Source organism: Protopterus annectens, chromosome 12.part0 (genome assembly GCF_019279795.1).
Source record: "Protopterus annectens isolate FY-2018-M chromosome 12.part0, PAN1.0, whole genome shotgun sequence".
Taxonomy (NCBI): domain Eukaryota; kingdom Metazoa; phylum Chordata; order Ceratodontiformes; family Protopteridae; genus Protopterus; species Protopterus annectens.
In genome coordinates this window covers 1,253,589,630-1,253,604,910 of record NC_056746.1, presented here as the reverse complement: position 1 = coordinate 1,253,604,910, position 15,281 = coordinate 1,253,589,630, and the positions used below count along the sequence as shown (strand labels likewise).

The 15,281-nt window shown below is 38.5% G+C and overlaps 1 protein-coding gene across 1 annotated transcript in view; it reads left to right on the top strand.

The window, feature by feature from the left end:
* The window catches only part of NECAB3 (N-terminal EF-hand calcium binding protein 3), a 1,629,394-nt gene that overhangs the window by 1,260,448 nt on the left and 353,665 nt on the right, over nt 1-15,281 (top strand). The window contains exon 7 of the mRNA XM_044090271.1: nt 7,774-7,892. Coding sequence (XP_043946206.1) covers nt 7,774-7,892 — 119 coding nt within the window. The remainder of the gene's footprint in view (nt 1-7,773; nt 7,893-15,281) is intronic.

Here is a 15,281-nt window from a genome sequence, read left to right as displayed (position 1 = left end):
AATTGAGAGAGTAACCACAAATGTCAAAGTACATCATTTAAGCATCAAACCTGTTGCTTTGAATTTGAGATAAATGGGCAAGTCATGTACATTATAACACATGACTGAAATCTCATGAAACACAGTGCGGTCAAGTTAAAAAAAAGGGGAAAAAAAACAATGTGCATTTGCATTTGAGACAGTATTATGATATAATAAAGAGTTAAGATTTTGCAAAAGAAAAGCACCCGTAATAGTCTTCTAACCCAAATACACCACCTCTTTGTAGCTCACAAATCAATTTTGATTGGACAGTACAGATATGCAATTTCCTAACTTGTCTGCAGACATCTTAGTGGATATGGACATCTTGAGACAATGTAGTAATTGTCTCATGTTCACTGACAACCACTTAATCCTTAAAGAATCAGGCACAGTATGAGAGAGATGTACTTACAGGATGACACTGCACATACAAGTGCACATCAGGTTGTTGAACCCATGCACACAACACCCACATCACGTAGTACACAACACATGCATAGACTACCATATGCTGAGGCACTTAAAAGCAAACTTCCTAAACAACAAAGATTGCCTAGATCACCCATTGTCAGAGTTATGCCTCAGCAAGCCCAAAGGTATTCAGGAAAAAACAACACCTAACATCACACATGCTGTCACTTTCAGTGGAGCCCAAACACTAAGCCCCTAAGGGAAGCAAACACATTTCCCAAGACTGTTGTCATAGGGGACTCCATTGTAAGGTATACTGATACCCCTCTAACCATGCTGAACAAGGAGAAGAGAACTGTTAGTTGTTTATCTGGAGCCAGGATCCACCAAATCACACATGCACTTAAGTCATCATAGGAGTGTAGGAGTAAATGAGCTGAGATGTACCTCCCTGGACTGTATAAAGAGAGACATTATGGAGCTTTTAGACTGTGTCTCAAGCTGGTATGAGCCTAGCATTGAGCAGCATATTACCATCCTTGAGGATGATACAATGATACAATGTATCACTGAGGATGATGTCTCAGTGCACTGAGCAGCATATTACCATCCTCGTGGATGGTGCCACAATGTGAACCAAAAAATGATTCACTTCAACAACTGGCTGTCTTTTTGATGTCATGTCTAAGGGGATCCAATATTTATCACCTTGGGAGGACATGATTAACAGACCACATTGCTTTGCCAAGGATGGTTTGTACCTCTCCCTGCTAGGCTTTTGAGTACTGGCTAAAACTTTATCCATCCCCATAATGCCTTTTTTAGGCAATGCCAAATTGACAAACCTACTGATGTAGCAAAATTAACTTAACTGAACAACAAAGTGTTACTGCCTAATGCCAGGAATCTAAACAAAAACCTACACTCCCTCCAAGCCCTCCTCACACCTAAAAATATAGACATCTGTTTGAGTCACCAAGACATGGTTTAAAGTGGTAGACAGTACTCTGTCAGTGCAAGGTTTCAGTGCCTTCTACACTTTTAGACCAACAGCTACACATAAAAGGGTTATAGGAGGAGGTGTCTCAATCTACATCAATAGGGGTATATGCTGGAGTTCCTCTACATGCAGATTACTATAGACTAAATCCTCTACCATATACTAGCCAGCTATAGGTCACCCTCCATGTCACAAGAAGCTGACAATGCATACTTGGACCTATTGGAGACACATACCATCCAAATAAGCACCCTACTCATGGGATGCTTTAATTAGCCCTCGTTAGAATGGGAATTCTACACAGCCTCAAATCTACAGGTACAGAGATTTCTGGACTTCATAAATTCAAATGCCTTTTTCAAAACCCACTACAGACTCCAACATACTGGACCTTGTGCTTACAAGTATGGGAGAATTCTGCAAACCCCCCCCCCCCATGTCCCAGCCTCCTTGGTAACATCCAGCCATAAATCTGTCTCCTTCAAAATCAAAATCTACTCCATAATCCTGTCAAAGCCAGTAACAGTTAAGAACTATCCCAAGGCAAATTACCTTTTATTAAGTGATGGATTGTCAAAATTAGTGCACCTCCAAACCTAGAGAACAGAGCAGTCTATGCCAAATTGCTGTGGGACACTCATTACAACCATGTGAATGGCTGCATAGAGGTTGCTGTACCTACCAGAAGTAAGCCCAGGATTAGCCCAACAAACAAATCACCCAGGTGGCATCCAAATTAAGTTGTATATATAACAAAAGGAAAAGAATTATGGCTAAAACCAGGAAGGGTAATTCCCATTAAAAACAGAAACTCTCTCATCAAAGTAAATAGTCAACTAAGAGGGCTACTTAGTCAAGCAAAGCCAGCTGTGAGGTTAAGATATCCTCTCAGGTGAAAGATAACGGGTCTGTATTACCGTGTCGAAAGACATGTTCGCCAAACACATCTTAGTCGAGATGGAAATATTGACCTGCTAAAATCCTGAACAGCCGAGTCAGCAAATTTTTCCCCAGGGGAAAAAAATCACTAGGCCTTCATCGGGGATTTGCCCTTTTTCCCACCGTAGTGTGATCTCGCAGTTGGTATATTTAGTTAAGGGGGTGTAGGGGGCACAGCCCCCCATGTTGTAGGGTTTGAAAGTGCATTTTTTTCTTTGTGTACGGCCAAGGGATTTTTTCCTCAGGGAAGAAATTCACTGGCTCGGACATTTGGGATTTTAGCAGGTCGATAGTTCCATGTCGATTAAGAGGTGTTCAGCAAACATGTCTTTCAACATGGTAATACAGATCCAAGATAACCATAAGACCTTCTTCAGGTATTTCATAAACCTCAAAGGCAGCACACGGCAGTCTGCTTAACTAGTGGTTAATAGTGCCACATTCATTAAGACTGGCTATATATCAAACCTGTTAGCTGACAAATTCAGTTCCAACTTTGCCCCCTCTTACTTCAACCATTCCTTCAAAAATACTTTCAAACATAACCCTTCTAGCTATAACTAGGGAGCATGTACTGACTACATTCACTAAAGCCAAGAACACGGCCTTAGTGGGCCCTGATAACATCTCAGGATTCCCCCTAAATACTGAATAATCTAAAATATGACTATCAGGACAACTTGAGTCAATATTTAACTATAGTCTTAAAACAGGTTTTGTGCCATGTGAATGGAGGACTGCAATGGTAATCCCTTTTCATAAAGTAGGACCTTCAGCAGATCTTGGAAACTACAGAGCCATTTTTCCGACTAGTCTTATTTGCAAAACCATGGAAAGAATTATCATGGAAATTATCAACAAGGCCATAGGAGACCTCCAGCCACTGGATCCATACCAGATTGGCTTTGTGAAAGGAAGGTCATGCTAAGTGAATCTTGCGAAGTTCTTTGAAAAGGTCATTAGGGAAAAAATGGTACATACTGTCGGCCTAGATCTGGCTAAAGTATTTGATACAATATCCCACTTGGGCATTGTCAGCTAATGTATGTAACTAGGTATAAACCCCTTTATAACACATTGGATTACTAGCTGTCTCACTGCTATGACCCAGGAGGTTTGAATTAGTGAGGATACCTACACAAAGAGACCAGTCACCAGTGGAGTCCCCATGGCTCTGTGCTGGGCCACCTCCTTTTTGGCATCTTCTTCTCAGATGTGAAAGCCAGTGTCAAAGGCTTTGGCTGACCATGTTTGCAGATGATTGCAAACTGGGAGAAGTCATTGAATCCCCCCAAGATGTGAACACCCTTCAGGAAGGTCTGATACAAGCACTTGGTGCCAAAGCCATGGCTTAAAGCGCAATACCAGCAAAAGCATTATAGTACCTTTTGGGAAGTTTACCACTGTGGCTAACTACATCATTAATAAAACACCCTTAAAAACTGATTCAGTGGTGTGGGATCTGTGAACTCATATAGACAATAACCTAGCCTTCAGCCAGCATGTGTCCAAGGTAGTAAGAAAATCCTTCTATATTGCTCAACTTATAGTCAAGAGCATGGTCCAAAGAGGCCGTCATATCACTGTACTCGACCCTCATCAGACCCATTGTAGAGTATAATACCCCCTTCGGTATTTACCCGACAAGAGACATGCAGGAACTGGAAAATCCACAAACATTCCTTACAAAAGGAACACAGGGAGTGAACACAATGTCCTATGCTGATTGCCTCAAAAGCCCTGTCTCATTACTCAGTGTCATACAGACTTCAGAGAGGTGATCATTGCCTGGCATACAGGGCATCCCAGGACCCTGTTTTGATGAATCGTTTGCACATCTGCAAAACAAACAGCATCAGAACTAATAGATTAAAAGACCTAAATTTTGCTTGTGACGTAAATAGGGCATGTTGGAGAGACAGATATGTTTCTCAGAATTCCCATTCTCTGGAACTGGCTCACCATCCATGTGAAGGAGATTTCCACCCTATCCCAGGTCTGGCCCCTATGTCTCTGATGAACAGAGGCAGTCAGTAAATCACCACCTATATAAAACCTATATAAATCAAATTTATGGGTCACATTTGGGTTGCATGGCTAGGCTTATAAGGGCCATAGTGGCCATTAGCAAGTATAAACCTATAAACCTATGAACCTATCTGTGGTTCCTGGAGGATTGCAGCAATAAAAATTGCGGGTGGCAGGCACACTTTGTGTGTGCATGTGTGTTTGCATGTGTGTGTGCATGCACGAGTCTGTATGTACATGTGGTGTCTGTGTATGTACACTTGTGTACACTGTGTGTGTGCTTATGCATGTATGTGTGTGTGCTCACATGCATGCACTGTTTTGTATGTGTACCTGTCTGCAAGGGGTACACAATTCTATCTTTAGCACCATAACTATTACACAGGATGATTAAAAACTCGATAAGGTGGATGGTCCAAGTATAATTTAGACCTAGATGGAATAATATTGGTACATCAGAGGGTTAGTGAGAGCAACATGCCTCCTAAGAGGAATTTTAATGATGAAAGCTGGTTTACATTCAAAATTTTTTTTGACAAAGAAAGTGAGAGAGTTTTTCTGGAAGAGATAGAAGCAGAAAAGTATATTAGGGTTTACTTAATTTTTGTTCTCTATTTGGACTGAACAGAGATAGGGGATGCATGAAGCTTTCATGAGACGTTTTCAGTGTGAAGTGTCTTGAGTTATGTAAAATACGCAAAACTTAAATAAAATCACTGCTAAACTCAGGTTTTCATAATCATTGCTCTTTTAAAGAAGGGCTAATGCAGCACTGATGTGCATTTCTGTGTACCTAAATAATTGTAGCTATTTCTTTCACTTGCATCCCAGTAAGGAATACAGAAGTAGAGCAAAACTTGAATTTATAGTGCAGGTCTGAGGTAGAATAGTGCCCTCTAGTGGCTATCCACAATAACACTAGAAGGAATACATAATATAAATTGCAGTTCCTTCAGAATGCACATTTCTGCATTGCTCAACCTGAATTAGTGCTTTATTATTGAATAAAAGCTCATTTCAAGCAGCCTGACATATAATTTTTAAAGGATGAAGAGCAGTGTGATTTCTCAGGAAATCTAGGTCAGATCTTATTAGGTATATTCAGACTTCACATCACCGGATATATTGAATTAGCTCTTCTGGAGGAGAATTTGAAATCATCTCTCTCAATAACATCAGCAAGACAAGACCAGGGTGCCCCCACTACACATTTCAGTTTCCTGGGTCTGTGCAGCGACTGTCTCAGCCATCACATCAAAAATGTATGGATAAACCAGCCTAAAACTTGAAGTACAACATTCAAATAAATGTGTTAAAATATTGTTTTTGTAGGGAAGTTGTACATCAGTGTATCCCCAATGTTGAGTGCATACCCCTGCACTTCCCACTAATACTAATTCTTGGGTTACACTACTTCAAAAGTAGAGGGAATGCATTGTTTCATATCAAAATCATGTATTCCCTATACTCACAGGTTCAGAGTTAGTGTGTATAGTTTAGTGTGGAGTGCAAACACATCAATATTTTATGTAGTAATATTTTGTTTTTCATTTTCAGTAAGGCACTTACGCAGATGAGAAAAGTTGTCATACAGGCATACATCATTCTGTGTATGCTTCACTTCTTCTTTCGGCTTTTCCCGGTTAGGGGTCGCCACAGCAGAAATCTGGTCCGCTAATGATTGGCAGTAGATTTTTATGGTGCCGAGTTGCCAGCCCGACAGCAAACCTTCAATGAAGGCACGCCCATTTACACGTCTTTCGAATGCCACTTGTCTGCGAGGAGGACATGCAGACTCCACACAGAAGGCGCTCCAGCCATGAATCGAATGGGAGTACCTCCTGCTGTGAGGTGACAACGCTACAGCTGCACCACTACGGCGCTGCATGCTTCACTATAACCTTTAAAGTTTGACAAATCTTTTTCTATCACTAGCTTTTTGAAAGCACTTAGTGGACTTCCCAACAGTTTAAAACTACTACATGTTTTCTGAGTTATTGTATATCCAGTTTAAACTACATTTTAAATGAAAGAGACATTTTCTGTCATTATGGGCAGTGTGTCTGCTAATTAATTTACTAGAACTCATTTTTCTTTGAGGCAAAGCTTTAAGGCAAAGTTTTATGATGGCACATTTTCAATGCACTGAAAGAATATACTTTCTTTTAGGGCTGTTTTACTTCCCAGAAGTATGTATTTGTAATAAGTGATTCATTTTGAGAGTTACTGATCATGTTTAAACTAATATAACTGCATTGCCATTTGCAATACTGTAACTATGTGTCCGTAATTTGTCTACGTAATTGCCAAATGGTTGTCTTGTACTTATATACATCTTAAATTTGACTAAAAACTGTTTAGAAATGTTTAGTTTACAGCAAGAGATTCCCATTCAGTACACAAAATAAAGCAGATAGATTTATGTTGAATTCTGTCTCTGTCTTTCATGGGTTTGCATTCTCAGACTTGATGTTTTGCACCAGGGCATAATGCTAGCCTACTGCATGGTAATCTAGGTTTGAATAACAAACTGGCTGTCAGATGGTTGGCTAATTTTGGACTATGCTGCTTTCTTCATTGGGGCAATGGCGGGGGGGTGTTCACAATTCTTGCTGCAGTGTCATTTGAGTGGAAACCAGAAGACTTGCAAAGGTAGTTGCACAGGTAAAGAGAAAGGCAGATTCCTTGCATCCACTTCAGTTTGTTGAGTGTCAACAATCCAAACTCTAATTGTTTTTACATGTTACCATGTACATTGTTCTGCGTATCAAGCTTGCATTATTATGTATTATGGTATACTGCCTTCCCTTTTCATGTACTCTAAAATTATAACAGTAAAAAACAATACTTAAGATTCTGATTAGGATCATATGAAAGGATATGTACCTATGTTAAATTTTTAATCTAAAGTTTCTTTTCTAACCATCAAAATCTAATAATGCATTAGAAGATTTTAAGTGACTCTAACATTATTCTTACATTATGTATGAAATAACCACATACATAAGGATGCAATGAAGTAGTAACACTGAAAAATATGCTTAGAGGTACTGGGCTCACTCTTTAAAACTTGGGCCATTTTCTTGTCATTGATAATCTGAATATATACTCAGAATACTGTAATTTATCACTAGTGGGTACTAGAACATGAATGACTAAGAAGTCTTCAGAATAAAACAAAGAAGAGAATAAAATGTGAAATAAAAGTGCAAAATTACTTTGCTATCCAACATATTTTGATTGGAAGATGAAATATTTGGTGAGGTCTAGCACATATAGTAAAGGAGAATGCTTGCTACAGGGTTTAAGGTAATTCATTCTTTAAATCAGAATGCCATTTTTGAGAAAAATTCTTGGAAATCTTTCAACAGGAATGAAGTGCAGAAGTCCAGTATGTTATCGCAGAGGATGGGACGGCGATGTGGACGCAGAGGTCTGAAAAGTATTTGCTTGTCTCCTGTGGAGCCTTACTCCAGTATTTTAAACTCAGGTATCTCTTTTGTTGCATAACTTCATTCTATTTATTTTTCACTCGATGTTTCACATAATACTTCCTAATATAATTTGCAAACACTCTACAAAAGATAAACATTATTTTAGAAACAGTTGCTATTCTTATCAACGCAATGTAAGGAAAGTATACGTGAATTGCTAAATATTGTACTTTTTGAGAGGGAAAAAAATCAGAGTTGTGTATGAATGCATGTAGCAAAATGTGAAAAGAAGTTTATAAAATAAACAGTTGTGTGCAAATAGAACTCCTATGCAGTGAAGAGATTGATGTAATGTCTCTGAAATGTGTTTAGTGATTTTGTGCATACTGATAGTGCCTAATTATAAACCACAGAACCAGAATCCTTGCACTACAAAATCTCATCCTTCCTTATAGTTCCAGCAGATCACTTTGCTCTAACAACAAGAACTTACTCACCATCTCCAAGGCCAACAATACTGCAGGAGAATCTTTATTTTCCAGCTCTATATTTTGTATATGGAACTCCCTTCCTAACTTCTCAGTCTCATCCACTAACCACTTTAAGCTATCATTTAAAGCTTATCTAAAAAATAAGTGGCTATGTTCCTGTACTAACCCCTCATGAATGCTCTGATACATCACAGTATACCCCCACCATATCTAACATCTTCCCTGGTGTTTAATCTTTTATTCATACCGGCCTGTCTTTACCTTATATCTTGACATAAGTCATACTTTACAAATAGTAGTAGCTAAGTTCAAAGCCTAGGTTTTGTTGTCATGATGTAACAAATTTGTATTTTCTTATGCATACAACATTTTGTTTACTTTATACTTTATTGATTGTTGTAATTTGTGCATTAAAATTTGTTGTTACTCATGGAGCTTTTCTCCCAAGGCCTCTGCTGAAAAAGGACCTGTGTCCAGTTAGACATTCCCGATAAGCAAACGTTAAATAAATAAATAATAAATAAATTTAGACAAACTTGTAAAACCAAAACCAAGAATAGCTGAAAGGCTTCGGTGATGCTGAGATGTGTAGTAAGCCGATCCAAGTCCAATAAAGTTGTAAAACAGTTTTATTAAACCAAACAAATAAATAAAACTGTCAATGTCTAGCAACATAACACACTGTTATGCATCCAATGTACTGCAAGTAAATGGTATTACTATACTTCATAAATGGTTATTTGGCTAGATACATCTTTAAATAATGCACCTCATGTTATATGAATTATTCAGTAGTAATGAATGTGATTCGTGCATAACTTTAATACCAGTTAACCTTTATGTTATAAAGGAAATGTTTCAATGGGCATGCTCTATCTTGATAAAGTCTCCTATACAGGAGACGGAAGCGCTTGATTTTTTTGATTATTTAACTCTTGTTCATCTTCATGTTTATTTATTTGTTTGGTTTTAATAAAACTGTTTTACAACTTTATTGGACTTGGATTGGCTTACTACACATCTCAGCACCACCGAAGCCTTTCAATAAATAAACTTACCTTTAATTTTTCTATAAACGGGATAACATTTCTCTAACTATTAAATCATTTTCATATAACTTGTATCCATTCTTAAAACGTGTTTGCATATTATGTCTAATTAAACTGTAGTTGTTTTTTTTATATTTTTACAGACTGTAAAATTATTGTTCTTAAAATGTTTTGTAATAATTTGGAGCTTTTCTCCCCAGGCCTCCACTGTAAATTGGCTCCTACCCAGTCGGATTTTCCCGGTAATTGAATGGCAACAAATAGTTAACTCAATAAATTAATAACTGCAGATCATGAGAGCATAGCTTCTGACCATCGTATATATTGTTGGCGAAGATGATAAACTGGAGTGGGGTTAATATTGATTATTGTGGTTTGTTAATATAAGTAGTAATGTAGGTTGAAAGTGCATTTTGTCATTCTAGTAGTATTTTAACTATAATACTGTATTCTTGCAGCCCATTTACAGTAGTCATCATAAAAGCAAATTGTGATATAACATGCCTAAGGAAAAATGATTTGGAGAATTTGAGAAACAAAGCAGCTGTGAGTCTGCTTGGATCACAATTTGTGGTTACTTATTGTAGGAAATTATTGCGAGCAATATGAGTGCTATGACCAGTTCTAAAACCTCGCTGGGTGTAGGTTTGCTATCGACAGAAGATGTGTTAGTTGCTTATGGGCAATGTGTTCCATAATTTTGGGCAGAGGGTTTAGTATGTTGATGGATCAGTACATGTTCATCATACTGATCACTGCTGCAGTAAGCCTTAGCTATGCGGGTCATATCCTGCAAAGAATATTATAGCCAGCCAACTTTCAAAGCTGCAGGACACTCTCCGTGCACTTAAGCAGTTATGCAGCTCAAGCTGAGCTGCCTAAAAACTCAGGTATGATCCCCAAGCCCTTTAGAGCTTTCCTGCTATTGAAGAGAGTACACTTCTGTGGCTTTCAAAGATTGATGGTCCCTTGTGCTGTTTCTTTGCTGGGCACATGAGTTCCCTTTGAGGAAATTCCTTCCACGTAAAAAAAAATATATATTAATATATATATATATATATATATATATATATATATATATATATATATATATATATATATATATATATATATTTTGTTTTGATGTACTTTCCTGCTGAAAAAGTTATTTTTAATCTAGATGTATTTTAATGGACTGCCATCAGTTGTAATTTTACTTTTAAATGGGAATCACTTTTTTCCTTTCAATTTAAGAGTTGTTTAAAGTAGTTGAAAACCATTTTTCTCCTGTGGATAAATTGTGTTCATTTTACTTTATGGGTCTGGAAATATGTATTAAACTACTTTTTTACTGTGTTTTTTGAGGAAAAAAGTGACTTTTAGCAATTTTAATTATTGGCTTATACTGCTTAATTTCCCTGGGAAAGAGACACCATTTTCACCTTGACTATGTAACAAACTGCAAGTCCCATAGTCGGGCCTTCTTCCAGCCACAAAAAGAAAAAGTTAAGCAAATGCCCTTTGCCACCACAGCAGGCTAGGAATCTGTCTCAGCTGCAGGTAGGTGACTCTGCTGTGGCCAAAGCTAGTTCCTCAGACCATTCATCTTTTACAGCAGATCACTCTGGTGTGCACCAGGGTTAGCCACGTCCTCCGGGGCTGTTGGGGTCCCCTCAGTGGGCAAGGGAGAGCCACTCTTGTTGGTTCTGGGAGAGGAAACAGGGAAGGCATCCCTGTTTAGTCAGAATGTGGTGCCCATCCCTGTGGAAGATGTTGCTGACATTAACAACACTGTTGGCCCCATTTTTACTGTTAAAAAAATATATATACTCCTCCTCAAATTTCTCTAGACAGAAGTAATTTACAAGATCTGGATCAGGATTCAGTTCAGGCTATTTATTCTTTTTATAAGGTAGTTTCTGGTAAAAGGAAGATGGGTGCCTCTTTACCTGAAGATATTCAAAATTTTGAATCTGGACAGAAAGATGAAGGGACTTAGGGGGCAACACAGTATCTGATTATCTGTGGGAGTTTCGCTTTCTCTGAAACTATCTTCAGAAATTGCCAGTGTTTCAGTGGGAGAACACACTGAGGTTTCTCAGTCCCTCAGAAAAAACTGTGAGCTGTTACAGATGGAATTTCCAGAACCTTCATCCAGTCTTACCAGTGCTAACAGCTTTGGAGTATGTTACTGTCTGCAGTTTTCCTGATAGTCTGACTACTGTGCTTAAAAAGGCAGCTAGATTGCACAAAGTTCCTCAGACTTTTACATTTTTATACACTCATTCCAAACCTGACCCAGCAGTTATATATTTAGATAATCCTACTGCTATTAAACATTTAGTTAATTCCAGTATTACATTTTCTGACAAGGATGGGAAAATAATTGATATGTAAGAGAAAAAAATGTGAGCTTCTGCAACTTTGATTTTCAAAATTTTTAATTATCAGACCCATATATTAAGTTTATTCTGACTAACTGTGAAAGCATGAGGGATGTTGTCTGCATTTTCTTCTTCTGAGGACAAGTGTGCTTTAAATGGTTTAATTTATTTCATTTTCAGGTCACAAATCATTGTTTAAAGTATGTGTATGGCTATGGCCACTGGTATTGTTTTGAGCAGGTTTGTGTGGCTGTGTTCTCAGAACCTCCTGGATGATGTGAAAATTTAGATTTCCTTTGGACAGAGATTTAGATTTTGGTCCCTCTGCTGTAGAGGTTATCAAAAAGTGTGATGAGAGGACTAACATGATATGGAAAATGTTTAAGATTTTTTCATCCCTCTTTTTCCAAACTTTCTAAGGGATTTTCTAACATCTCATCCACTTTTGGCATGATTCAAAATAAACAGTCTCAACAAAATACTGGTAAACATACATTTAAGAAAGCAGTTACAAGAGCTTTCCAAAAAGAATACAGCCCCCCCCCCCCAAAAAAAAAAACAAAACAAAAAAAAAAAAACAAGAACAGTCCAACAAGTCAGAGTCACAATTTAGGGGACCTTATCCCACACGCCCACCCTAGAGGTTCCTTTTCCCTTCCAGAAAGTCTGAATCTCCACTTCTGTTAGGCAACAGACAATTTCAGACAAATGGATTCTGAAGATTATTCATTAAGGTTACAGTTGGCAATGGGATGAAGTTACTTCTTTCCAGGGAGGAGGTTTTTCATCGACCAGACCAGACACTTCTATTTCCTCCTGTCTTTCAAAATACATTGTCTCATGGAATGATAGAGTCAGTTCCTCTTTCCCAGTTTTGGAAAGTTTTTTATTCAGTGGTGTTTTTTCTGCCAAAGAATGACAATGCTTAGAGACTAGTTCTGGATCTTTCTTTCCTAAACTGATTTGTGAAAGTGACTAAATTCAAAATGCTGTCACTTCACAAACTGTTACTACTTCTATCTTAAGTTCCCTAGTAATGTTAGAGTTAAAAGATGTTTATCATCACATCCCTTTTCGTCCAGACTTTGGGATTTTCATCAGGTTTGTGTGTCTACATGTCATTATTAGTTTTTTGCCTTACAATTTGGAATATCCACTGCACCAAGCGTGTTCACAACGTTTCTAGCTCCAGTTTTTGCTCATTGCAGGATACAGGGTATCCACATTTTTCCATATTTAGATGGCTTCCTTATCTTTGCAGAGTCTTTTTCAAAGTGGCAGGTATCTTTCATTTGAGTGGGAGATCTCTTACACAAGCTGGGATTCCAAGAGGACATGCAAAAGCCTTTTTAGACTCCATCACACAGGATTATGTTCCTAGGGTGTTTGCTACACACATCAGTTCAAAGAGTTTTCTTCCACAGCAACAAAATAGATCTATATCAAGATCTATTTCTAGGTTTTTCCTTTCGGACTTTGGCCACTGCAAGGGAATAATACAGGACTTTTGGTGTCATGGCATCTATGATTCTCATGATATCCCTAACAAGACTCTTCATGAGAAAGATCCAATGATACCTGAAGCCTCTTTGGTCTCAGCACCAACACCCATTATCTTTTCAAATCCCAGTTCTTATGGGTTTGACAGAAGAGAAATCACTTAGTGTAGAAAGCAAATTTCCCTAAATCTGTCTCTTCTCCCTCCTGCTCCAAGGCAGTCACCACAGATGCCTCAGAATTTTCTTGGGAGCAGTTTCAGGATTCCAAGAGGACATGCAAAAGCCTTTTTAGACTCCATCACACAGGATTATGTTCCTAGGGTGTTTGCTACACACATCAGTTCAAAGAGTTTTCTTCCACAGCAACAAAATAGATCTATATCAAGATCTATTTCTAGGTTTTTCCTTTCAGACTTTGGCCACTGCAAGGGAATAATACAGGACTTTTGGTGTCATGGCATCTATGATTCTCATGATATCCCTAACAAGACTCTTCATGAGAAAGATCCAATGATACCTGAAGCCTCTTTGGTCTCAGCACCAACACCCATTATCTTTTCAAATCCCAGTTCTTATGGGATTGACAGAAGAGAAATCACTTAGTGGAGACAGCAAATTTCCCTAAATCTGTCTCTTCTCCCTCCTGCTCCAAGGCAGTCACCACAGATGCCTCAGAATTTTCTTGGGAGCAGTTTCAGGAGGGATAAAAGTACAAGAGATGTGGGTCATCATGGATAAGTGCAAGCATATAAATATAAAAGAGTTGCTTGCTCTGATCAAGGTACTTCACTTCCTGAAGTGTCTTTGGTCTCCTGGATCTCTTCAAGTTGTTACAGACAGTACCACAGTCACATGTTACATCAACAAGTGAGTGGGAATCAGGTCTTATTCCTCTTTGTAGACTAGGTAAGTTACCTTCAGGTATAGATTTACTGCACAATCTCACTCTGTACTTACCCTATGTCCCATCACAGCAAAACTGTGTGTTAGATAAGCTGGGCAGGGCAAAGGCAAACTCTCACGAATGGAAACTAGATTAGGGGTCTTCCAAGATTTCATCCATCTGTGGGGAGTTGCTGAAGTAGACTTCTTTGCCTCTTCTCTGAACAATCAGCATTCAAAATTATGCTCCATATTTCCATACAAGTAGGCTTGGAAGACAGATGCTTTTCCCTTTCCTTGGACAACGCCGCACCTGTATGCTTTTCCACCCTTTCCACTAATATTTGGAATACTTCTGAAATTTTATAAGGAATCCCCCAAGATCATTGTGGTGACTTCCTTCTGACCCAGACAACAGTGGTCCTCCCTTCTTTGGGTAATGGCAATTACCACAAGCTTCGTCAGAGAATGGATCTTCTCACACAAGAACAGGGGTGTTTGATGCACCCCGACCCCCCGTCAACTTCCACTGACTGTCTGGATGGTAGGGCCTTAATTCATTTTAGGCACCTCTTTACTGAGGTGTGCAGCAGGTACAAATGGAGGCAGGAAAGCCTGCTACTGGAAGAGCATACATAGAAAATGCAAAATATTGTCTAGTTGGTGCAAACAACATATCCAGCACCCAGTCAGGGCTAGTGTTTCTCTGGTTTTACAATATTTGTGTGAGTTAATATCCTTTGGCCTTTCTTACTCTTCCATCAAGGTTCATTTATCATTCATTTCAGCATGTCTGATCATGGATCCTCCGCTTTTAAGATTCAGAAAGCAATACATCTCTTTCAAAGCATTCTCATGTCAAAATGTTTTTGAAAAGGATTAGAAAACTGGTCGATCATCCTTTGGATCTTAATTTTTTGTTAGAAGAGCTACAACTTTCTCCGTTTGAACCAGCTCATCTGGCTGACTTGAGATTCTTAACATGGAACGCAATTTTACTGATTGCTCTGACCTCTGAAGGAAGAGTGTCTGAGTTGCAAGTTCTTATGGTGTGTCATCCCTATCTCATTTTTCACAGAACCAGGGTTTCTGTCAGAACTAATCCTTCTTTTATGCCTAAAGTGGTAGAGTTTACTTTAAGCCACACTCTCCATCTCCCAG